Below are 26535 nucleotides of genomic sequence, written 5' to 3' on the forward strand. Positions count from 1 at the left end.
GATTCCTGGGTTTCACCTTTACATTGAAGTAATCCAAAACTTTTCCGCTCTCCCTTGGCTCTGAATTCATCCCACATCCTTTGACTTATGTCTCCACTGACTTGCCTTTTTATCCAAAGGTCATTGTTGCAAACAATAAAGGAAACCGGACACCCTTTTTTTTTTTTTTTTTCTCTGGCCCTTCTCCCTCTTTTACGCACCTGTTTGAAGGATTGTCAGTCGCAAGAATCACCGCTAGTGTCTCCTCATGAACGGCTACAGATTTGTTCGGTTAATTCTACAGGGTGCAATATTGATGTAGCACTAACACAATCATTCAAGATACCCTGAGAAATGAAGCAAAACAGATAGAAAACCCTGGATTTTTGTTGCTACTGTAGTTTCTGCATGCTGTTTACTGTTATTTCACCATCTATAGCACACATTTCAAATTATATTGATTGTAACTGTACTTTATATCGGCTACAAATAATGAGATTAAACAATATGGTCCCCTCGTGAGAGCGTTCCACGCAATATATGGCAGAATCTGAAGTCGTCATGTCTACGCGATCTGTGCGTGTGTTTGTTTGTACAGTACATGCATGCATGGTTACATACTGTAGGTCTATGTGTGTATGTATGTACAGGATGTGTATGCGTCTATATGGTGTCTGCCTATGTACATACGGTATGCATTGTCGTTACTGTGTTGACTTGAGTCCTTCCCTCCTCGGCTCGGAGTCTGTGTGGGAGCTCCTGTGTTATGCAGATGAGCCCTGACCACATAGAATAGTGTCTCATGTTGCCTCGGTCGTTGACCTTCCCCCAACAGAGTCCAGCCAGCAGTTTCTTATAGCACTTGTCGGATAAAGGAGGAATCTGCAGAAATCAGTATTTACAAGATGAGTAAATAGCTGGACTTTAGCCTTCATTAGGGAAAAACAGGTTAGTTTGAAACACGTCCAAGCATCCTTCCTCAGGTCGTCAAAGCTCCAGATACTCTGTGGTATGCAGGCCTCATCCGGTTTGTAGCAACAGACACAAGCCATTGAGCCATTTGACAACTTACATTCAAAAAAAATCTAACATGGCATGTAAATAATGTCGCTCGCCAGGTACGGCCTCGAGACATTTGTTCCTCTTTGGTAGCTTAGACTTGTAAAGTAACATTTACAGATACAACACTGGCTAATAAGTAAGGGGACACGCTGACTACGTGTTTAAGAATGAAGAAGAAAGGATCGAGTCGTAGGAACGAAGGAGCCAGGTATCCACGATGAGTCGAGTCATTGTTGCTCCATGGCTAAGACAGTCAGAAGACGGTAAGCTGGATGTCAGATAGCGTGGAAAGGCAGGTGGATATCCAGACTTAACATGGAATGATTACAGACTATTTCTCTCCACATTGGCTTTACATTGGGCGGATTTTATAACGTGAGAATGAATGAGCCCGTCCTGATGGTTAAGTAGAGGCTTCCTTTGATACTCATTCAGTTTTTGTCTAATAATTCTTCAGGATTCATGATATCTGATCATCACTGTGACTGCTGGCTTCACGAGGGAGTAGCTTATGTTTCGAGCGTGAATTATGTGGGATGAACGAAGCCACGGAAGAATATCAAGGTTAGGGTGTTTTGCTCTCTTTTAAGCTTAAATCACACTACGGAAGTGGCGGTCGGCTTTGTAGCGTTCGGGCTCAGCACCAGACTCTGGGCGATGTCGTCGCGGTTGATCTTGCGCAGCGCCGTGCACAGCGTGTCGAGGCTGGCGCAGTCCTTGCTCGCCCAGTCGGACAGGAGCGCGCGGACGGGATGCTCTTCCTGCCGGAAGGTCGCGATCCGCTCCTCCTCGTATCCCAGGAGGCCCGCCAGGTTGCACCAGTCGCTGTCGTCCATGTGGTTGCAGTCGTCTCCTTCGCCGCTCCTGAACAGCAGCTTCTCCACTTTCTCTCTGGCGTGGAGAGGAAGGAGCAAACAAGGCTCTTCATCCATGGAGACAACTGCAGAGGAAGAAGAAGATCGTGTCATTTTGTTAACTGAGTTGTCAATGAAGATCTTTCTCTTACGATTACAAATTTCTTCCAAAAACTACACAGTGAACCTTTAAGATACTGTTCAAACTCCTTCTTGTACAACTCTGTTTTCTTCCTTTGCCATTATCTGTCCAAACATGTGGTTTTAAAAGTCCTAAAGTCTCTCAAACTGGTTTGTCGAGGCCGGATTAGAAACGCCCAGGAGCACGTGCGGCCAAAAATAACAAACGCTGTGGCGCTGTCAGTGTTGTAATCGTTGTTTGCTGATTTGCTACAGTAAGTCTGAAAGGTCGTATTCAAGTTGGAGCTTACGAAGGGAGAGACGGCTCATTCCTGAGGGGGAATTCCTTTCTTTTGACTGACGTGGTCGGACACAGTCTGTGTGTACATTCATCCCATCAGACTTAATTGTGGATTAGAAGAAACTCATTACCGGAGGATTTCAGCGCCAGATAAAAACGCTGCCCTCTGTACTAAAACGGTGCTGACGTCCACTTTAAGAGTAATAGTTTGATAAATGAGGGCTACTGTGTTTCTTGGTGTTCAGGGAGTGGCCTCAGGTATTAGTGTGTTACCTGTGTGTGCCTGAGTCTGGGCCTGCTGCTCCTGCAGACTTTGGCTGTCCACAGAAATGCCGCTGTCGCTGTGCAGCTTGTCTCCGCCAGGTGACGGCGTCTGGTTCTGGTTGGCTGTGCAGTTGTTGGCTCCTTGCTTGTTCTGCTTGCAGCTGTTCCAACTGAATGAAAACGAGTCATAAGATGAGAAAACACTGGACACTGTATGTTTGTTTGTGGAAATCATCAGCAGCAGTGATGATAAGTAATGAATTCTGTAAGTGTAGTGAACAGATTGTCCTCCCAAGACAAACAACAACATCAGTATACCAACCTAATTAGCTTTAGAAAATATATTTTCGGCACCAACCTACAGCTAATCATGATCGGCGGGTGTGCGTCCTTGAATACTTTCTCTACGTTTAGTGTCGAGCCCGACCAATACTTGATTTTTGGGGCTGATGATATCAGTACCTCTCAAAAATGTGGTTATCAAACACGTGACAAAGATATGTAACGGAGATTGTTGTCCGAGATGACATCACCACACTGAGAAAGTAAACAGGGGGGGTTCAATCATTTCAGATGATAGATTATCACAAGCACTCATCAGTAGTGAGAAATGTTTGTAAACAAGAAAAAGTTACAGTACGCTAAATCGTAAGATGTAGTACTTGCCCACTTTAAGCACTGTCTTCAGGGTTATCTGACATTATAATAAATATTTAGTGGGTGTGCCACATCATAAAATATTGAGGTGCGGTACCTTGAGTAACCTACAATGTGTTGCTCTGATGCTGACTCTAAAAGACCATTAACCAAGTGTTGCCATCAATAAAAACAAGGTAATACATTACATGCAATAACTTCTATAATGCCTTTAGAGCTTCGAGATATTAACATTGAAATGAGAGCAGTGACCGGTAGGTGAAACATCCTCTATTATTCAATAAGGCAGCTGCAGCTAATTGTTTAAAATGCTGCTTTCAGTGTTTACCCACCTCGGCTCTGATCTGTCTTGACGTTTATGTGTGTGAATGCACAGACACTTGCCGTACAACATAGTTCAATTAACATTATTGTACATTCAACATTTAACAGTGGGCTCTCTGTGCATTAAGAGAGGAGCATGGGTTTCACATATGTGAGTAAACAGACCATATTGTGGCCCACAGGACAACAACGCTCTCACCCAGAAAAGCAGCAGATGATTTCATTAATTATGAAACTGCGGAAATTCAAAACTGGATTTGGTTTTGCCGCCCGTGTGCATTTGTGATGAGTTTCAGATCCTTTTTCTCTTTCCTCTGGCTGTTGAATTTCCCATTTTTTGTTATTAATAGAAATAGACTACAAATAATTTAATAAGTCTTTCAACCAGCAGCGTGTATTTAGAAAACACTGTCATGCTTGCGTTTCTGGTTTGTGTCCTCACCTCTTGAAGATGATAAAGGCCACGAAGCCGACCACGACCGCTGCCAGGATGGAGCAGTAGATGGGTATGAGTTTGTCGTTCAGGCCGTCGGGGAGCCGCTGCTGGGAATTTCCGTTAGTGGTAGTGGTGGTTGTAGTGGTGGTGGTGGTGATGCCATCGTCTGGTATGATGATATCTGATGGTGTGGTTTCGTCAAAGGGCTCCTCGAAGGGCGTGGAAAACACTGAGGGGTCAGTGGTAACTGTGAAGGAGGAATAGGCATTTTATGAGCTTTGTGAATATGTGGAAACAAAGCAACATTGCAATAACAGGCATTTATTCTACATTTAAGATATAAAAGGGTTGGTTGAAATAGATTTTTTGGCCACTTGGAGGCAATGGAAATACGCTGTAAACACGTCACCGACATATTTTCATCGTTTAAAGTCGATATGATGAAGTTATTATCAAATAGTATTCACATATCCTGCAGTTATGGAGTACTCTGACTCACCAGATGTGGACTGTGGGTATACATTTTAATATGACACAGAACACCTATCTTCAAGCTCCTATTGTTTTTTTGGTTTTTTTTTGGCTCCTACCCCCCCAGCCCATAAAACCGTAAATGTCTCCCATGCTGCACAAGCACACCCACACACACATTACATCCCACAATGCTTGGTCATTTCTCCTCCTCCCCAGGGAGCCATTAACAAGGAAAAGAGCATGTTTGTCCATCCAGTCCTGCCCACTTTCCTCCGACCATTAACGCTAAGCAGACATATTCGCTCCTCACCGCGGATGTGGAAACCTATCCTCGCCTGTCACTTACTTACAGTTATTCACATCATCAACAGGAAATCATCCCGTTGGCTTCCAAGGGCTCTAAATACCTCAGGAGGGCCGCTGAGTGCGAGGCAGCCATTTTTCACTAATGAGGCGAAAACATTTTTAGTGAGAGCTTATTTAGATGGATTCATGAGCGGCTGTGGGGCTTTTAGCTGGAGGAATTTTGAGGATGTGATAAGTACTTTACAGCAACGTCAATATACTGAACATCTAATTGATAAACTAATTACGCTGGATGTCCATCATTCTTAATCCTTGCCCTGTAAAGCCATTGTTTTTATCTGACGCGAGACACATGGAAAGTAAATGTGTTTCGTGTGCTGTATTTTTAAGGGTAAAGTAATTACATTCGTCATAACTGCCTGTTTGTCTTGCTGATTTGTTAGCATCTGTTCTTAACCCACTAGAGAGGAATCTTTCTGTCAAAACAAGACAAAAGACACGTGCTGAGTGTTGCGTGGGTAAGGCCAAGCTGCTCAGCTGATCAGAACCAGCCATGTTTGGAGCAGACAGTTGGGTGCAGAGCTGGACCTTCTGGAGGAATAAACACCCAGAGTCACATCAGGATGTTAGCTTACCAGACCTCTCTAGCTTGATCATCTTCTCTGCTTGAAACTAGCTGCATGAGGCGACATTAGCCATTACTAGCTTAGCACACCTGAATCTCCGACTGAACAGGTTTTATCACGGAAGAGGAATGCATGGAATAAAAGAGACAGTGTCTCCGGCCTCTACTGCGTCAATTTCGATCCTTCTTCTTCAAGTATCACGAGTTCACATGGTTAATATCAATATTTGGGGCTAATATCTGTGAATAAAATGCCTTAGAAACACTAAATAGACACAAACAGGCTTCTGATGATGCACTGCAACATATCAAATTGCTTCCCGTCCTCTTCAGACTCATACATACACACCGGCATCACCACCATGGCTTGTCTGTCTTTCTCTACCCGACTGTTTTTGCCCCCCCATCAACACACACACACACACACACACACACACACACACTGGAAACCAGACACCATTCATTGACAGAAATCTTCTTTGTCCAGAACAAATGCCCCCTCCCCATCTCTTTATCCTTCAATCCTCTCTCTATCCATTTCACCGCTGGCTACACTTTGGCTCGCTCCTATCAGACATTTCCTCCGTCAGCCGGTCGTATGGTCACTTGGACGCCACTTCTTTTCCCCTCATTCCCTGTTTTTCATCAGGGCCCTGAGCCCCTCCACTGATGGTAAACACAACGTCATTGTTGTCCAACCTTCCTGGTTATATCTTTTATTCATTTTGTACATTAACCATTTATCTCATCCATCCATCCATCGTTCTGTTTACTCTCTACATCTCTGCATCATTACTGTGCGCTCACTCCCTTCATGATTAACAGTTAAGACAGGGCCCTAAGTGCCTTTACTGAAGCACTAGCTCAACCTCTCACATTGAATGATCTGGCCTCAGAGTGGAGAACGACCTTCTGCTGAGCTCAGCTTGTTTCCACTCTGCTCGGAGCTCAGTGGTTAAAGGACCGCTGCTCTCGGTCAGAGAATAATCATGTTGAGACATTTTAGTGATCGTTACATTGTCCCCTGAAGTCATGTGCTACTTCTATAATCTTGTATTTAGATCTTGCATTTACATCAATGTATCAGAAATTAAATAAATGTATTAAATTTCAGAAAATAGTGCACAGAACCTTCACTTTGTGTTGAAATGGCTGGTTTGTGCATTTGTTTCAGAAGGTTTTAAACAGCTGTTTGCAGGATGACTGATGATGTAATGTATCTATTTGTGGCTGTGTAAGATTATTAACTGTAACACAATGATGTCGAAACATGTTTGTTTAAGTGCTACTTTGTTTTATAGCTTCTTCCCTCAGGCTGTTAAGACTCCTTAACTCATCCTCAGCATATCACCAGAATAACTGCTAACTGCTGCTGACTGTCACTAGAGTCAGCTAGTTAGCTCAGTTAGCTGTGCAGCTAGTGGTGGTCTCAGAGCACTGGGCAAGTGTTGGTGTTGCTGCTAGCACAGGAGCTTTGGACAGAGACGGGCCGGGGCTAGCTGGTTAGCATGCTAACGTCAGTAGATATCTCTGCAACACAGTAAAAAGACGCTATAATATCAAAACTGTAACTTCTTCACTTTCTGTTGATTATTTTAGCTATATTTTTTAATGTTATTTTTTCACAAACATTCTTACATATTGCCCCTTTAAGATAAACAGATGTAATGCTCTTTTGTAGGCAAAAAAATAAAAATAAAAAACCTGACTAATCTGAAAAAAATGAAAAAATGTGTGTTTTTCCACTACTGTTAATTTGTGTTATAATGCATATGCTGTATCTCGTGTGCCTTATTAAACATAAATATTACATGTTGAAGTCCTGAAATGGTTTTCTACAATACTCCTTGATCCCACCACCCAAACAGGAACACTTAAACCCCACAGCGTCTTCACATGTGGTATTCCCATTAAAGACCAAAAATGTTGCCTGCTCACAATGTGGCAACAGCTGGTTATCAAGGTCATAAAAACTGAGAGACGGGGAGCTGTCAAAATTACAGGTTTAGTCAACTGTAACTCCTGTCAACAGCTTTCATTATATTTATCGTTCGGCATTATTTGGTTGTTTGTGGAATTACTGGAATTTCCTCCCGTCTTTGTCTGTTAATGATTAACTTGTGACAGGAAATCCGGGCAGATGTGTACTTAAAGCATTAGATGAATAATTATAAAGAGAGTGCTCTTGTTGAGGGTATATGAAAACAGTGGAGCGTGGGTGTGTGTGTGTGTGTGTGTGTCATTTGTGTTCAAAGTGAGTGTATGTGTGGGGCAGCAGCCACGCCTCAGTTTAACACGTCATTCCAAGCAGGTGTCGCTGTAGTTTCAACACCTCATACTTCAGAAGCTGACTCTGGAGTTCATCAGAAAAGGAAAGGAGGAGTTTCCGACACAAGCCAGGTTGTTTTTTTTTATTATATGTGATGACACATGAGCACAGCCTCGACCGCTGCCAAGACCTGCCCTGCAAAACCTGATTTTTATCCAGCCATGACGGACACTTTCATGATATTCTTTTTGTTACAACAAGCACAAGTGAAGGGATATGATGACATCGATGAATGCTGCTGCCCCAGTTCTGTTGATCCACATTCAACACGTGTGATTTCTTCTGATTCACCACCTCTTCGCTCCTTCTCACACTTTCTCTTTTTCTCCTTGAGGCCTCTGGCTCAGGTCCTACCTTACATGACCCATTTCATTTTTCTACCCACGTGCTCCGCGACTGAACACACCCCTGAAACGTGTACACATGTTTGTCAATTTCTTCAGGGCGCATGTGTGTGCCCGCCTCTGTCTGTGCATGTGTGTGTATCTGTGTGTGTGTGTGTGTGCCTGTTCTGCGGCAGAATGTGATCAGCACTCGTAGAGGTCAACCAGAGAAACCCGAGAGTGCAGAGGAGTAACTCCATCACTTTTATCGACCGGGCCACATTCTCAGCATCTGTTCCCTCTCTCCACTCTCTCCATCCCTGTCTTTTCTGCAGCTCCTGTGTACAGTTCAGCTGTGGATGTGTGTGTCATTGTGGTCTGTTTTAGTTAAAACATTTGGTGCTACTTTGTAAAAATGCCTTCAAGAGAGTTGTAACTAAAGTATTTATGAATCATAAATACATCTTGTGTGAACTCGTTCAAACCAGAATAGCCTATTGGTACAGAGAGGGGAAGTCACGGCCCTTTTCGGTGGACCACCATGGGACTTTATTTTGTGTCTCATGTAACATTCACCAAAAACCATAACTGAAACCTTGTAGAGCCGGTCCTGTATATTCGCCAACTCAAAGAGCTGACTGACTCTCCTTTCATGAACTGCAGTTGACAGTGTTGCCAGATTTATTGTGATTTTCACCTTTGTTAGTACTTTTTCTTGGCTGAGGTGATGGCCCTGTTGGTGTTGGTGATGGTGTAGTTCACTGAGTGGTTTTACACAAAACTAAATGGTATTTTACTATCTTTACGGCTTGCCAAACATCATACACTGTGTGTGATTTACGCCAAAATTCAAACAGGATCAAAAATATATTTGTCTCTTATCATTGACAACTGTATAAATTCCTTACGAAAAAAGATCCCATGGCGCACATCGGAAAGGGCGTGACTTTGCCTCTGTAATCATTAAGATAAGATGTACTTACAACACTGTATGCTAGCATCTTTATATATTTTTGAAATAACAATACAGTCCTAATTTCTGGAATTTCAGTCCCTGTAGAAAAACTACAAAACCAGCTTTCAGTATCGGAGAAATAATGCAACAAATGAGCCAACAACACACAAAATTCCCTCCTACTGCCACTTATTTGGCAGACAAAGAGATAAATAACACCGAAACACTGAGAAAAAGACTTTGCTTGGCAGAGGCACAATCCTCCAATACATACTGCAGACCCTCACAAGGACAAAACCTCGACTCCCAGAGCAGAATTTCTGGCGCTGAATGAACGGCACGAGCGAGAGCGCAAGTGTTGTGATCACCCTTGGACCAGAGCGGCCCGCTGATGCCAAATCACCTCCAAATACTTTCCCTGGAATGACGAGGGGGTAAATTCCTGAGGGGTGGCAGGCGACTTCAGGAGACTGAGTCACGGCCACAAGGAGTCAACTATTGTTTGGAGCGGAGAAAGAGACACAGTCGACTTTAAAACTTCCTTCGTCGGTACAATGCCCATACTGTGTGGAGGAGGGAGCGAGAGGGGTTTGTGAGAAGGTCAACTGTGGCCATAGAGCCTGAGTCAGTAGAGATATAAGTCAAGAGATGTGTGGAGAGCGAGCTATAGTCGCACAATGAGTGACTGTGCGATACAAAGACAGTGAATTGTTTAGTCAGACTGGGATTGGGGGCTCTTCACAGCTATTGAAGTGGAAATGCTTTAGATGCAGGAAATCAGAAATGTGGATGGCATTTTGCCTTTATCATTTTCCCATTTGTCTCCTTCTCTTTATCTGCCTGTCAAGATGCTTAATGGAATCGATCATTCATTAAACCCTTTTTACGGACATACTCGCCGATCCTCCCGATTTTCCCGGGAGACTCCCAGTTTTCACTGCCGTCTTCCAGTTTCCTCCTGGCGTCACAGTTGCACATGCATCACTAGTGAAAAGACTCCTTCTCATTCATTCCCATCTTCCCTTCCCCTCCTCGTCTCCATCTATCACTCCACGTTTTCCCGTCCTTCTGTCTTGATTTAGTTGAACCGCCCCTGCCCTGACTGCTGTGCATGCATGGGGCTAGTTAGCAGATTACGATTTGATTTCAGGAGGGCAGCCTGTCGATCGTTAAGGTCAACCAAGCTCAGGAAGGAAACAGCTCCCTCCTCCTCCTCACCTATCAATTCAATAACCAAATGCACTTGGCCCCCTCCCCCCCTATTTTCTTCCTCTTAACCGCACCCACTCGACCTTCATCCTTCCATATGCTGTCTCAGATCTGAAATGTTCAATAAGTCATCTTATTGATTTCAATCTGTGCTCTGGAGCGGGAGTATCACGCTGCCCGTCTGCATGCACACAGCTCTGCGTGAGTTTTTTTGTTTTTTTTGTGACTCATATTTGAGTAATCCTGTCAACTTCCTTTCAGTGCATGTGTGTGCATGAATAATATAATTGCCTGCGTGCTGCAAACCTCAACCTGTTGCCCGAGCTGCCACAGGAGCAGAAACTCAAGCTTTGGGTGATAGGTCAGCCAGCATGTGTGCAGCCAATCTCAAAGAGTAACAGGGTTTAAGATCGAAAGCCTCTGTTTTCCACTAGTGTCGAGGGCTCGTAGCCAAAAGCTCAAACTGATAAGAACAGGCAGCGACCACTCTCTGGAGCACCACGCCGTCAACTGTAGCTTTGAAAGGAGCTTGTTAAAGTTCAGCAAGGTTGGCCACTCCTAGTGATAATGCCTTTTCAGATAAACTGGCCTTGACAAACAGTCCTAACCAGTCCTGTTATTACCTCTATTACTAATACAGTACTAAAAATAAAGTGCTATATAGAGTTAATAGAGCTGTAAATAGAGTTCCCTTACTATGATTAGCAACTTGCGAGTGCCTAAACATAAAAGTTGATTAATGCTGTAGTTGCTGTGAGGGATGTTGTATTTCATATATTATGGTGGGAAGCTATTGGTTGTAGCCTAGCTAACTTCCAAGTACATCTTTTTGGATTAAAAGGACTTCTGTCTGAGTTAACAGAGTAAAGCTTTTGCACTCCTGTGGATTGACAAGACCAAGGGCTGACAAAATCAGGACAAAAACTCCTGCACACTGTTCACCTCACTTGCAATCAAGAATCGATGTGTTAATGTTTCGATACAAAGACCTTCAACAGGAAAGAACCTGATGTGCAGGAGTTTTTGTCCTGAGTTCACAGTAAACAACAAACACATTTTTGTTTAGTTTTTTAAAAAAATCTGGTGAATTTGATCTATTCTCAGACAAAGCAAATGTAAAATTGGGAATTTAAATGAGCCGGACTGACACTTAAGTTTGTCCTGAATCAAATGATGTGTGGTTCTTGATGCTGACTGATAGAATACTGTAGGAAAAACAAATTAAATAGAGGAGAGTCAGGCTTTTGAAGGTTAATAGAAAACATGATCAGCAGCATTACAGACAAGGCTGGTTCACACAGTTTTGGTTTGTCTTTGCTGATGTGATAACGCAGTAGATGTCACTTTGAAGGGCAGTTAATAAGAGCGCTAATCAACTTCACTTGTCTCGTGTTGTTGTGACCCCTGAAAGGATTGCTGGGATTATGCCATGTTGTTCGCTGCACATCCCCAGAGGAAACTCATACTGCCTGATCTTCCCACAGAGACTCCCTCCACGTACAAGCCTCCCATGACCTTCAACCTCTGACCTCGCTCGGCGGCCTGCAGTAGAGTGGAAGTCATATCGCACTTCTTTAGATAAGCATCTTGCCTCCAGACCCTCAACTCTGTGGGCCCAGCCACACAAAGTCTGGTCGGTATGAGCATTGTTTTACCATCAGCGAAGAGACGAAGGAGGGGAGTTTTTTTTTTCCGAAGACTCAAAACAAAACACTAATCCCTTTGGAAGTGTGGGAGGAAATTGGATTTTCACCTCACATAACAGCTGAGCACGTATCCACATAAAGGAGTGCTGAATCATCACGAGGGGAAATCCAGCTGAGGCCTTAACTCAAATATAATCCTCATTATAACAGCAGTAAATCCCGCTTTCTCCCCAAAGATAACCTACAGTACAGTCAAGGTGATGTTCTGGTCCTTCCACCCCGAGTCAAACTATGTCTCCAGTGCCTCAAGTTACGACTTGTCTTTTCACGGGCAGTGGCCTTCTGCATGTTCCCCTCTCTCCCTCCTCCCTCTTGACTGTGTTTAGCCTTCAGGCCTGTGTCGCCTGACTCCACAGTACTAATGGATGCGGACGTCTGGCAGCTCCACCGATCTTTAAGCGCTGATAACGCTTGTGCTTCGGTAAAAAGATTACATTAGAAATAAAGAGCACATGATTGGGTTAGAGTGTGGAGTAACAAATGATTATGAAGGCCATATACAGTGGGCCGTGAGCCGTACGTCATGCCCGAAATCACAGCAAATTCACATTCATCAGGAAATATGGTGCGGTAGTTATCTAAAGGATCTTGTAGTGTGGGAGTTCTGGCTCCTTATATCTTGATCTAAGATGAATCATCTCTCGGACCATCACACTTCTCTAGAAAAACAAAAGATGAATCAAGCTCCATTATCATCCTCAATTGGAGATGTTGTTACAGCAGTGGGGCACTTGGTAGACAAACATCCGCGTGTTGTGTCCACTTCTGCTTATCAAATTACATTTTCTGTCTGAGATATTTTCCCTGGTTTTTGTTAAGCTTGACAGACACACAATTTATTAATTTTGTTTGTGTTGCATCGACTCACACTACATGCTTTATTCACTGTATATCTACAGCCAGTACACACTAATGGTCACACAATCCAGGACTCATGACATATTCATCCAGGGCCGGCCAATATATTATTGTGATTGTGATATGAGACTGTAAATCGTCTTAAATTTTGGATATAGCGATGTTGTGATATGGCTTTAAAGGCTGCATTACGGTAAAATGATGTAAGTTTCTGAACTCACCGGACTATTACTTGTTTTAATATTGGCCTTTACCCACATCTTCATCAACCCAATCGCCAGAATATATTTTACATTTCTTTATGTTGCAACCTTACATTTCATTTGGTTCAAGTTTCTATTTCATGTCCTGACAGCGCCGTGCTTATGACCTGGTTAGGTTTAGGCATAAAAACCACTTGGTTATGGTACGGAAAGTTGTGTTTTTGCTCAAAATATCTGCTTTGGTCTCCATAAACAGGCTGGAGAAAGGCAGAGGTAAAAAAAAAAACACAGCATGAGATGTCCTGATTTCTCGTCAAAAATATCAGTTTTTCGTCACCACCAACATGGCTGGAAATTGTCAAGTGGGAACGTATCAGTGGCTTGCAGAAACGTAAACTGCCAACATGCCTTCCTGAGTAATAGAGCGTCACTGGGATTAGTAACTACAGTTTAATTGTAATCTTTCACAATATTAAATGATGCTTCACTGCCAATATGACCTTAACCTCAAAAATGTTGACAGAGAGGAGGAAGGCAGCATTACTTTGTGCAATTCTACTTTGGATGGAAAGATACATACGAATATAAACCTGAAGCTTTGGACAGTATCGCTAATACAGCTCAGTCTCAATACTACTCTGATGTCAGAACAAGTTATAAGGGATCTTTTGACGGCAGCAATATGAGAAATCAGATTGTGGAACAGCTTAAACTTGATTAGTCAATCCATTAACTTTCATAACTCTTCTGAAAATGAAGCAGCTGGATTGTACAGTCTGGTAGCAGGTGACATGTTTGGGGTTTAAATCAGGTTAAATCAGTTCAGTGTCCGTCCTGCTCAAGCTTGCTGATATCCACGAGACTAGAAAGGCACTCAGTAGAGAGTTATACCTCCGTCAAGGCTCAACAGTCCCATTTAATTCAATCAAGCTTAATCTTCTAGTTTCGTTTCATCCAGATTCACGCATCATTTCCTGACACATTTCTGGAGATGTTGAACGACTCTCTACCTTGCAACGTTAGCAAATATCCTGATCCACACCAAAAGTTAATGGGGTCTATTCTGCCAGACCCATTCCTCCTCCAAGTTTGGTGGAAATCCAAATCCAAACCTTTTGTGTACTCCTGCTGATAAACCAACCAACCAACCAACAAATGGACAAGAGCAAAATCATAACTTCCTTGGTGGAGGTAATAAAGCCTTTAAATAACACACATCCTACATAATGCTTAAGTTTAAAACGCAAGGCAAAACATAAATCTACTCAAACACGACAAAAACAGAGGATATAGTCAAATAAAAAAAATTCCAAGTCTGTTTTACTCATTACTATCTCCTTCAAGTAGCCCCATGGGCTAAACTGAAAGACCTCATAGGCCAAATGGGATCATGGGAGAGGCACAAAAGACTCCCTTTAGCCTGAGACTCACTCTGTCCTCATCGCTGTGATAACAAGATCCTTCAAACCATTGCCCCAACAGACTGCATGGCTGGTCAACACACTCCTTTTATTGTCATTTCACAAAAGCGTTGATTTAATCTGTGAGGCATCAGGTCATTGGAATGAGCTGTGACTGCAGTCATAAGGAATTCCTGATTTGAAGTGTGATACCCACAGGGTCCGATGATATAAAAGAAATTCAGAACCCCGTTCAGAGAAATGACCTCCTGCTAAACCCTCAACAGAGAGAGAGTGTGCTCTTTGTATCTGCGGAAGGGATGAGCCCGTGAAGACAATGAGACAAGCTTCGGCGTGGCATTTAGGTCCATGCGCCAACAATGTCTACAATGTCGCGCTGAGATGAGCTGATTATGTGGCTGACAATATGGACGTCCAATACGTTGTTCTGTCCGTACAGTGCCGGACAGCGAGTATGCGCCCGCATGGACTCTATTCAGGCCACCGTGACCTCTGGTCGCTCAGCCCATCATTCAACTTGACTTGCTCTGCACAGAAGTTCATGATAAACTTGGCCAGTGTTTAGATAGGATCATCCGAAAGCCATATTTCTGAGAAGCTGAAAAACAAATCTCTGAATGAGTGAATTAATTGTCTCGTTAAAAAGAAGAGCTCAGTCCTTTAGCCTTCTCGGAGTGAAGAAAATCTCATGAATGCCTTATTTATCTCTCTGTAAGAAGGTTAGTGTTTTAAAGGGTCTTCGAACTTCGCATCCAAAACTGCAAAAAAGGACATCTTTGTTTTTATCTGCTGATAAAACAGAAACATCCAACAGTAATATCATTCTTCAGAAACAGTGTCCTAATTACTCTAGAAAACCTACAAACAACCATGTGAGACAATTTTGTCAGTTACATTACATAAGGGCTGGGCGTTGTTGTCCACAGTAAAACACCGTGATGGACAATGACGTTGTTGTTGTCCATAAGCTTGATAAAAGTTCAATCAAATCTAACCTTGGTCCAACATTGTCCCACTGGCCCCACTTTGGGCAGCCCTGCTCCACATATAACGACCCACTCATTTGAATCGGGTGTGTCGGAGCAGGAAACCATCTAAAACATGCAGGGCAGGGCTCCCCGGGACATCACAAGTACACTGTGACATGATGCACACTTCACTATGAACCTTTGAACTGATCTTCTTACCTAGACAAACTGTATCTGTGAGGGAGGTGCAGGATTGTAACATCTCGCCTTCGTCACAGGTGGTGCAGGGGATGCAGGGCTCCCGAGAACTCTCCTGGTCCGAGTAGGTGTCCCCGTTGCACTCCTCGCACACCGTGTCGTGGTCGAACTCACAGCTGAACAGCATGCCCTGGCCTTCAGGACACTTGGTGCAGGGTTCACAACGCTGTGAGAAGTCATTCATATAGTAGCCGTAGTTGCACACACAGTAGGCGTCGTTGGAGTCCGTGCAGGGCGCCTTCATGCGGAGCAGACCCGTGCACGCCGTGCAGGGCTGACATTGCTCCGTGTGACTGAAGTTTTCGGAGAAGGTTTCACCTGGAAGGAGAGGAGAGGAGAAAGACTTTATCTCTTCTGTTTCTTTCCTGCAATTCTTTTATAAGCATTTACAGTTCATGCACAACACTGGTTGGTTCCACTGTGACGTCTCTTCTTGAAACAAAAAAAAAAACAAGGCAAGAAATCATTTTTTTCATTTTTAAATGTGATAACGGCTTCTTTAGAAGTACTCTCATGACCTTTTTTTTTTTTTTTAGAGAGAGAGAAATAGACAATCTCAGTGGAAATAATTGCATCATTGTAAATTACATTTTAAATTAGATCCGAAGACAGTTTTTTATGTTTTAATCTCTTCCTCTTGATTTTTATTAGTCTCTTTCTCCCTCCCCTAATTTATCTTCGCTTCTCTCAACTGTCCACTTCAAGCAAAAAAAACATATCTTTAGTTTTGCTCTACAGAAATGTCTTAACATCTGTTTACATACTAAATATTAATATGCACAATATATTATATCATATATGTGCTTATTTAGTTTTAAGTCACACTAATATGCTTATTCATTTTTTGATCATTACCTGGTGTGTATGTCACCACACAGAGGTCACGTTGGACAAGAAAAGATTTTAAAATAATACGCACAAGTAGCAACAATATCTTTTTAAAGGAGTTTACAGTTAATGAACCAACATCACAAAAGTTTCAGATGTGTTCTGTATGACTGAAAGATTCCCTGGGACAGATATCTGGCAAAGGACAAAATCAATATTGCATGTTTTATGGAATTGTATTTCGGCTGGATAGAGAACTGGGAAACACACTAAATTATGCAACAGACCTATTTGTAAGAGCAGTTTGTGTGTGTGTGTGTGTGTGCGAGAGAGAGAGAGTGAGAGAGAGGAGATAGGGAGGTGGGTGACAATCATACAGTATGTCTAAACTGTTGATAAGCATATTCTGTAAGACACTTTTATTTATTTTGAGTCGACGTCACGTCAAGTAGAGTTAAAAAGATCAGTCGATACATCGCAGATGTGCATAAATGCCAAATATTCTGTTGTTTCAACTTCTGATTTCTTTGTCTTATGTGATAATAAACTTAAAATCTTTAGTTGTGAACCGCTGGTCGGAAAAAACGAGCAGTCTGATCTCGAGAAATAGCGAATTTCTATTTTATTTTCTATTTAGTCGGCAGATTCATCAGCCAACTATCATCATCAACAAAACTATCTGAAGCAGTGGCAAACTCAGGATGGTTATAGGGCACACAGAAAGTCGTGATACATTTATAGTGAAGCGAGGGCACTCCACCACATTTTGAACATTAGAAGGGCACCCACGAGGGCACTTTATCATGTTTCATCTATCACAGGGGCATCCAAGAGGGCCCTCCCCACCCCCGAGCCCACCAGTGCTCTGAAGACTTGCTTTATGTCAAAATATCAAAAGCTCTCACTATAACTGTTTCTAGATCCTGCCTCAGTCTAGTGCTGTATATATTATTTTTCCTAGTATTGTCATCATTCATTAATGTACTGATTATTTTCTCAGCTCACTATTTTGTCTGTAAAATGTAATGAAACATGTCCGTCAAAATTTTCCGAAAACCCAAAGAAATGTTTTCAATTTCGTTTTATTTGGCCCCAAAATGTAAACACGTTCATTATATTATCACAGAAGACAAAGAAAATATTCACATTTCAAACCCTGGCACCAGAGAGTGCTGCCGCAGATTAATATCTATTTCAACGCTAAACTAAACTACACTGTGTGTGGCAGAAGACCCTTTGCAACTCGGTGTCTCAAAGCGTATCAAGTTTTCGGCCTGCGTCACCGGCCCACCAACCACGGCGAACGCTCTGATGATGCTGAGATTAAAACAGAGATGAGGACAGATAGACGCTGAGACAAAGAGACAAATGGAGAGACGACAAGAAGGCAGAGACTGTGACATTTGAGATGATTTCTGTCCTAAATTGGTGGTGTCAAATTCACATTTTTGTTTAATTATTTCTTTAGGAAGTGGACGGTCTATCGTCCGTCCCTCGTATGTGGGCCTGTTAGTGTCCAGTCATACACTGTTACACCCCCCCTCTCTTCAAACAGACACACACACTCAGACTACCCCTCACCCCCTCCTCCCCACGAGTGCTCTCAGAGCCATTATCATAATGCCATGCATCAATAATGCAAGTCAATACATTAATAACGCTAGCCTGCAGCATGGACGGGGGGGAGGTGATGGCGGCGGAGGGAGGGGGGGGGGGTACAGACGGTCTTGTCCTGGCTCAGCATATCATATCATAACAGTGCTTTCACCTCCAGCCTAACATTCAATCCTTCGCTTTGTTTTCAACACCCATAAAAGGACTCCTGACTTTATCCGCTCAGAGTGATTTGTGTGCGTTGGGTGCATGTGTGGGAGTTTTTTGTGTCTGCTTCTGTGTGTGTGTGTGGTTAAAAATGTGTTTTCCTGGACATGTTTGTACGTGTGCGTGCATGTGTGTGCGTGTGTGTCTATGAACCATTAGATGCTGGCTGAGAAGTTGTCTCCATTCCAGCTGTACAGCTGTACTTGCTCTGTTTCATCTCAGCTCCTCTGTTCATTCACCCAAACTCCTCCATGTGTTTCAGCTGGCCGTTCCTCTTTAGCACATCAGTCAGGCCCCTGTGAACTATCTGGACTGAATGAAGCCCCATTGCTGGTTGGAAACCACAGTCTGTTTCTCAGAAATGGATGCTTGTGCACATTTTATGCAATTAACTGTGGGCGACGTGCCCGAAACAACACATATGGTGAGTGGGAGTTGATGTTGAAAGTGAAATTAGGAGGAAAGAATATCAGAGATAAAATGTTAATGTTAACATGATGGGAAAAAAATGATGTAGGCCAAAGTTGCAAAGAAATATAAATCTTCTTCGATCACGTTGATTTTGTTGACTGAATTGAAGACTGTCAGACGATTTTAGCTGCTGCTAGCTAGCATCAGCTGAATCAAAACTGTCTCCAGCTAACTTTTTATATTTTTACTATAGTATTTTATTTATTTTCATATTAATTCTTCTAGATAGTTCATATTAAAGCCAGAATAAAAGCATATTTAATTTGCACCAATTTGCTACAAATGTGTACATGATTATACAGTATGCTAAAAGAGTGAGACCAAAGCTGCTCCTAGCAAAAAATAAAGTCTTCGCCACGGGCTTATATCCATGGAGAAGACATGAAATAAAGACAAAGCATTGTTTTTGCTCTGCAGTGTAAAGCTACTAAGTCCCATAGCCTAACAAGGGTAAGGAAAAAACATAATGTTCCACCTTAAGACGACCTTGTTTAGCCTAGCTGCTTAGCTTGGACAAGCTAGACTGAGGGTGGCGCTAAATTTTAACACGCGTTTGGAAAACGTGACACTATTACGGGCAAAGATGAACTGTTCACTACCCCAGCAGGACAAAGATGCTAACGTTAGCTTACTCTCTGATGTAGCACCAGGACAACTGTTACAGGGTGGGGTTTAGCACATGGTCAACAGGTAGGAGACTATGTTGCACTGATGGCTGGTACTTCAAAACAAGTTGTTGTTAAAATGTGTCCAGCTCGATCAACGTGCATTAGTGATCGAATCAATAAATGTATTCTTAGAATATCATTGCAATGTTATCTGATGGAGAGCTATCTGCTTTGCATTTGTCTTTTTCCATGAGTCAGTGCAGATCCTGTCTGGCCTCATGACAGTTTGTCGAGCCTTTCACTGCCCGTGTTTGTTCATGTCTGAGCAGCTCAAGTACATGAGACTGAAAATGATCACTTTTGTGCAACAGAAAGCAACAAACCTCAGAGACACAGCTGGTGTCATTGCCTTAAATCATTTTTAAAATATGGGTTTTTTCTACAGGTTGAACAGGAGATAATTCATCACGAGCTTAATGTTTTTACACGAGCCAACATCTTTTTTTATCAAGGCACTCATCAAATCCAAGAAACCACACAAACGTAAATCATTCCTTCCATGTCCACATTCTCTGTGACTTCTCTCATGACCTTCAGTCTGAATTATTTGCTGACTGTGGGGCTCCTTGGCTTGCCATCCTTCACCGACCCAGAGAGGTTTTAACAACTACTTCCTAGCCTGGATGCAGGATAACGCAGGGAAGTTATCCAAGGAAAACTCTGGGAACAGCATAGAAACTGGCTGTGGACCAACCCTGGCCTCTGCAGGCTCAACTTGACCTTTGACCTCACACAATAGAGTTACAAAAAAAACATGAGCATGTTAAATGTGTTATTCTCAACACTCACTCACATCTGCCTCCCACAGACGACCTTATCTATCCTTTTGAGCCCTTCAGTCGCCAAATCAAAATCTACACTGCTTACCGTCTTAATCACGGTGACATAACAAGTCGTCTGATGCCACAAAAATCTCCCACTGCTGTTTTCTTTGGGCAACAACATTTGGAGCTGATCTCCCACTCTTGCCTCCTCTTAACATCACTGTCCTCATAAAGTCTTCCAGTCAAACACAGCTCCTCTCCCTACATGGTCAGGGCCGCGAGGAGGGCAGTAATGCAGGAAGACAATTCAGTCTGGCATCTAGTTTACCCCCTGACATGCAGCTGAATCAGTCCAAGGTTTTTACATTTAGGCTTCAATCTACAAAGTATTTATCAACAGATAATGATGATAATGTTGCTTTAAATGGCTCCAAACGCACTATGGTACCTTCAGGTTTTCTTGTAAATGAAACTCTCCTCAGATTCAAACTCATGTTGAGGTCTATTTTTAGATATAGTAATGTCAGTCAGTGAGTCGGTCCACAACTTTGGTCCAAGCTGACACATCTTGACAAATATTACATCGATTGGCATTGAATTTGGCACTGATGTCCACGGCCCCCTGAGGACCAGTCCTGATGACTTTTGTAATCCTCTGACTTAATCGGGCACCACCAGCAGATCAAAATTATAACTTATCCAGTATTAAATCTCAAAGTCTTCAGGATGGATTGCTATGAACATTAATTGTCAGTGTATGCTTCTGACTTCAGTGATTCCTGACTTTACGTCTTGCATCACTGTACGGGAGATGAAAGATGCGTGTCTCCAGACAAAATTTAATAACTTTGGTGAGCCCCTCGCCATTTAGGGGTGTCACAATATTAAGGTAATCACAATATAATCTGAACAGTCCGGCAAAGATGGATGATTTGGCCATGTGCTTCTTTTGTTCATCTGGTTGCCTTTTCACTAGTCACTGAGTAGTTGATGGTAAACTAATAAACTCTCTCCACTTCCCTCCTCTCTTATTTTGAGGGTAATCTATTTGCCAAAAACCGACAAAACACAGTAAACAAAGTTAAAGATGGATTCGATTGATCAAATTTCTAAAGATATTGCGACAAACCTTTATCTTGAATTCTTTTGGCCATGATGATCGTGTAGTGAAAATGTAAAATTCAAATTAATTCTTTGGTTTATGACCAAATTCCTGAAAAACTGATGACATTACAGCAGCCTAATTAGCAAATGTTAGCATGCTAACACGCCTAAAGTAAGACCAGGGTAAATGTCCTACCTGCTAAACATCAGCGTGTTAGCATTGTCATTGTGAGCATGTTATCCTGCTGCCTTTAGCCTTATGCATCACATCATTAAATCTAAGTGCAGCCTAAGAGCAGGGCTGACTGTAGGCTTGTTTAGTCTGGTTTGTGTTCTTGATTCGAAAAGTTGGATTTCATCATTTAACATTCAGTTGTGTTCTCAAAGAGTCACAATCAGTTAAGTGGAGTTAATGTCAGTAAATGCAACTGTGCTTCTGCTGCTGGCCAAAAAAAACAGCAACCTAACAAAACTGTTCGTGTCATACTAAAACAAGATGTTTGCCAAGAACTACAGGAATCATCATACTCCAGATTTATTCACTGCTTTATAGGCCAGCAACACAATTTTACATCCTATTCAAACTTCGCAGGAACATTACTGTGATTAATGATCCTGTGACTCAAAAAGTCAAAAAAATACAAAAACAGCTGTTTGAACCTTGTTTCTTCTCCAGAGACATAACTTACAGAAGGTCACAGTGGCAGCGACTCAATGTTTTTAGCGTGCGTTGAAACACTAAATCACAACCACTGGTCAACACATCACAACTGTGTACATGACACGATGTATGTTCGTGTGTCAGTGTCTCTGCATCAAGGCAAGTGACCCATACAGCTCGTTCATCAATGTTTAAATATACACGTGCTTCTGTGTGCTTCTGCAGGTTCAGGTCTTTGCACAGTTTTTAATTGTGTGTGTGCATCATACAGCTGTTTTCTGTGTTACTCACTGTCAAGGCAGGGGGTGCAGACAGTCTGTGTGACTCCACATGGTCTGGTGACGCCTTCGCCGGGCTGGCACTGCAGACAGCATTCTCCGCTGGTTGTATACTCTCCCGACAGACAATCCTCCTTATTGGCCAGAGCCCCAACCTGCCAATCACAAGCAAAGCAACAATTACATCCATCTGCAATCATAAGATTAACAATACATCGGTCTAGCATTGCGCAAGAGTGTTTTTTCTTTGTTTTCATTATATCCAGAGGACTGAGAAAGCTAAAAAAAAAAAAAGAGAAAGAAAGACAAAATAAATAGTTTGTGAACCAGAATTATTTCTCTTTCCTTTAATTATACTGCATCCCCTTTGATTTATTTTGGAGCCACTAAACTGATGGTTCCCAGCGTAGAACCCTGCAACAGGCTGCAAGATAAATCTGTGTGGGATGTGGGATGGGAAAAAAGAAAAAGCAGGATTTAACTACACAAAATTATCCATTGTTGCGTGTTCGCTCTCCATTTTTTGATGTTCTTGTGAAATGTCAAACAGCTTTTCCCTAACAGGCTTCTAAAAATATACAAATGAAGCCAAAAAATCTCTCTTTGGCTGAACTACTGAGGTTGCACAGATACACTAGATTGTTTTAAATGGTCACAAAGTAGTAAAAAAGTTTGGAAACCACTGACCTCGACCACAACTCTCATCTGACCCTGTGAGACTTTACAGCATTAAACCTGAATTCTAGTCCTACATCAAATATGTGCATTTTAAAGGTGCAGTGTGAAGTTTTGTTATGCCTAAACAAACTAAATTAACAAACTCTCTTAATTTTCATGACTGAATAAACTGAATAAACCAACTGACCGTAAAGGACAACACAATTTCATACTGTTTTACTTTGTTTATACGTGGCGGACCCTGCCACCTCTAGCTTCAAATAGTGTTCTGGGGACCTTATATTCCTCTGAGAACAGCTTGTTTATTCACTTATGGAAAAAATAAATATTTCTGATTTCTATTTTGTATTATTACCTCAAGAGTTTGAATTTCTTCTCCAAAACTACATAGTACCACTTTAAAAGTGCTGACCACATTTACAAACCCATTTCCAAAGAAGTTGTGATGCTGTGGTCCTTGGAGTTGTAATAAAAGTAAACACAATCACACACTCAGACCAGCTGCAGCTGTATTATGATGTATGGGTATTCTTCAAACAGTAACATGTTGAGAGTTTTTTCTTTCACTGTTGACAGGTGAAGATGTTTGTGCATGAGAGTTCGTACACACTTGCGCTCACACGCCCGGGCCTGGATTTTTCCCAGAGTCTGTGTTTATGTGAATTCGTGTGACCGTTTTCCGTCACATCACACTAAATCTTTCCCTTCTCACACCGGCTCTTTTTTATCTTCCGCTCACCTTGATCCCCAAAACAAACCCTGATAAAAGCAGCGGCTGCCCTCTGACACCGAGCAGAGGAGAGGTCTGTCTTTCATTCTCTCCAGATACATGAAGAGTGATTGTTTCGTGTCATCATTTATGACTAAAAACAATCTTCTGTTAGCGAAAAAAAACCACAGGAAGCAAAAATGTCTTACACTTGTTAAGTTACAGCTTCCTCTTGCAGAACATCGAGCAACGTGAGTCATTTTCCTCTTAACTGACATTGATACTTTGCATGTTTGCCTGCTGAATGTTAAGAGTAAGAACACGCGACACAATTAACTCAGTTCAGGTGTGTGTGTGTGTGTGTGTGTGTGTGTGTGTGTGTGTGTGTCTTATGAGGGGTGCATTAGTGTGAAGGAGGTACACTCGACATAAATCGCTGGGGTTCAGGTGTGTGAGGAATGCTGCTGACAAGAGAGAAGAGCTCTAAAAAACATTGAGTGTCCCCTCAGGCACCTCTGAGTCAGCTGGCAGATAATCACACACACACACACACACACACACTCCCTCTTGCCCTTGATGGTGTCACGGCCCATTCACCTTCAAGTCTCTGGTATTCAGTTATCCATGTTATCCATGTTCAAGAATGTAATATTGGGTGCATGGAAAAACTTTTGACTTTTGAGGTTTCATGAAACATGCCTCATGTTATCTCATCATTTAGCATTTTCCTGAAACTTTTTCACAACAGGAAGACTTTCGGGAAACAAAGAATTCCCCAAGCTGATCATTCAAAAACATTCAAAACCAATCTTCAGAATAAATGTTGGCAATGTATGTTTCCTGCAAACCACCGATATGTTGAAACTTTCAATTGTACATTTGACAATGCTGTGCTTATGGTCTGATTAGGTTTAGGCACAGAAACCAGTTGATCATGGTTGGAAAAGATCATGTTTTGGCTCCGTCAACACTAATACAACACTTTTTTCTGGTGGAACTTGTCTTAACCTGAATCTGTAACTCTCCTTTTGGCGCTTTTTCTGTTTTAACTCTAATGAAACTGAATGTATCCTCCCACTGACTATGCACAAACAGGTTTTAATATTAATATTTTTCTCCTAAAAAGTTTACATTCAAACATTTCACTATCTGTCAGCAGAACGTCACTGACATCTCTGACTCTTTTTCACTCTCTACCTCACACACACACACACCTTACGCAACAAGCGTCCAATTAGAGATGAATCAAGTCTCTCACCACACACGCTCTTCCCTTCCCTTTGGACTGCCCCCCTCAGATACTGTACACACACCCAATTGGCATGCATGCATTTGCACACGAGCATAAATAACCTCACATGTGAACAAACCTGCTCCAAAATGTCTGACTGACACTTTTGAAATCACTCCAAGCGTTTCACAGAGTTTGGCTTGAACCTTCTTCTCTGACCCCTCTCTAGCTCCGGGTGTGGGTGCAACACCGAGACGTCTCAGAGGCTGAAAACCGAGATTCTACAAGTGCATCGCTAATGACTGCTGAGCTGTGCATACAGATAAATTAATGGGTAATGTCATTTGAGCAAATAGCCTTGTGGAATAAAGGAGGGAAAAAAGGATGTGTTGTGGCTCGGTTTTCACATTTCCTGTAATTGGTTCCTTAGATGGGACTTTGAGGTTTGCACTCTTCAACTCGTGTCAGCCGATCTCCACGAAGCTGAAGCAAGATGCGAGCTGATCACACGCTCACAAATGCATGCGCAGAAACACAACTTCAGAGCTCCGACCAATCTTACTAATGCTCCAGTCAATTTTCAGTTGGAGGCACTTAACCTCTGGACCTCGGCTGTCAGCGCTTGTTAAGCCATTAGGGGTCCACTATACCAGCCTTCACATAGGCTGGGCCTAATTTAAATCCAGGCATGGATCCTGAACCGCTGTGGGAACACAGGGTGGCAAAGAACAACTGCTAATGCCCTCAAAACCAACTCTGAATCATCATCTGAGGAGAGAGACAGAGAAGAAGAAGCGGAGAGTGTGAGGTGGATGGAGGAGAGGGTGATGGTGGTTGTGGTGGTGATGGTGGTTCAGGCTGTATCAATATTGCATGCGGCTGAGCCTGCAGAGGATGCATACCCATCAGATAGAGCAGCTGCCATGTATCAGCAATGCAGGTCTGTTTCTAAACCAGGACCTCGCGCAGCCCTCACTGACCATGTCCTGTCAAATATATTTCCTTCCTGCCTTCCTGCCTGCGGAGGCCTCGAGGGAAAATGAGAGATAAATCAGGGAGATTGTGAGCTGTGGCTCCTCAGTGTTCGCATGGATCCTCTTTTAAGATTTCCGCTCTTGATTTCTGCTAATGGAGGAAGGAAAAGTCAGTGAATTCACCAAAGCCCTCACTGCGACATTGTGCTCCACATGTAACTGAGATGGGTGGAACTACACATCCAGCAAGTGGAGCTATAAAGTGTCAACCTGAATGGCTGCTGCATACATCCGCTCTGCCTCACATTGTCAGGCAGGTCAGGTGCAAGGACACGGATTCTTACTTCCCAGACATCTATCCCATGCATTTAAACAAGTGGCATCAGAAAAGAGATCACACTGCCTACATGTAAAGCTGTTAAAAAGCAAGTTAAATGCGTTAAATGTCAGTTTCCCGATGTCCTGAAGGAGGAAGGTCTGTGGAAAGTTTCTCACAAACTCCCAACAACTTCATATCTACACACCTTTATTTGGCTGTGTGCGCATTTACGCAGGTGACAAACATTTTAACGCACACTGTGATTGCGTAAGAGGCCACTCACCACTCCAAGTAACACTGCTATGAGAGCGGGATTCATCCTGTATCTCCTCTGTGTGTCTTCCCACAAGGGGTCGGTCGGATCGGATGCAGCGCAGCAGGCGGGATGCGGGAGGTC

The 26535-nt window shown here is 42.6% G+C and overlaps 1 protein-coding gene across 1 annotated transcript; it reads right to left on the reverse strand.

The window, feature by feature from the left end:
• Positions 1 to 26535, reverse strand: ngfrb (nerve growth factor receptor b). The gene is made up of 6 exons (XM_073488994.1): positions 26422 to 26535; positions 22241 to 22382; positions 15594 to 15950; positions 4004 to 4244; positions 2590 to 2750; positions 1 to 1981 (listed from the first exon to the last, which is right to left on the reverse strand). Exons 1-6 carry the CDS (start codon positions 26455 to 26457, stop codon positions 1638 to 1640), a joined length of 1281 nt encoding a protein of 426 aa, XP_073345095.1. The 5' UTR covers positions 26458 to 26535; the 3' UTR covers positions 1 to 1637.

This window comes from Pagrus major, chromosome 20 (genome assembly GCF_040436345.1).
Source record: "Pagrus major chromosome 20, Pma_NU_1.0".
NCBI lineage: Eukaryota > Metazoa > Chordata > Actinopteri > Spariformes > Sparidae > Pagrus > Pagrus major.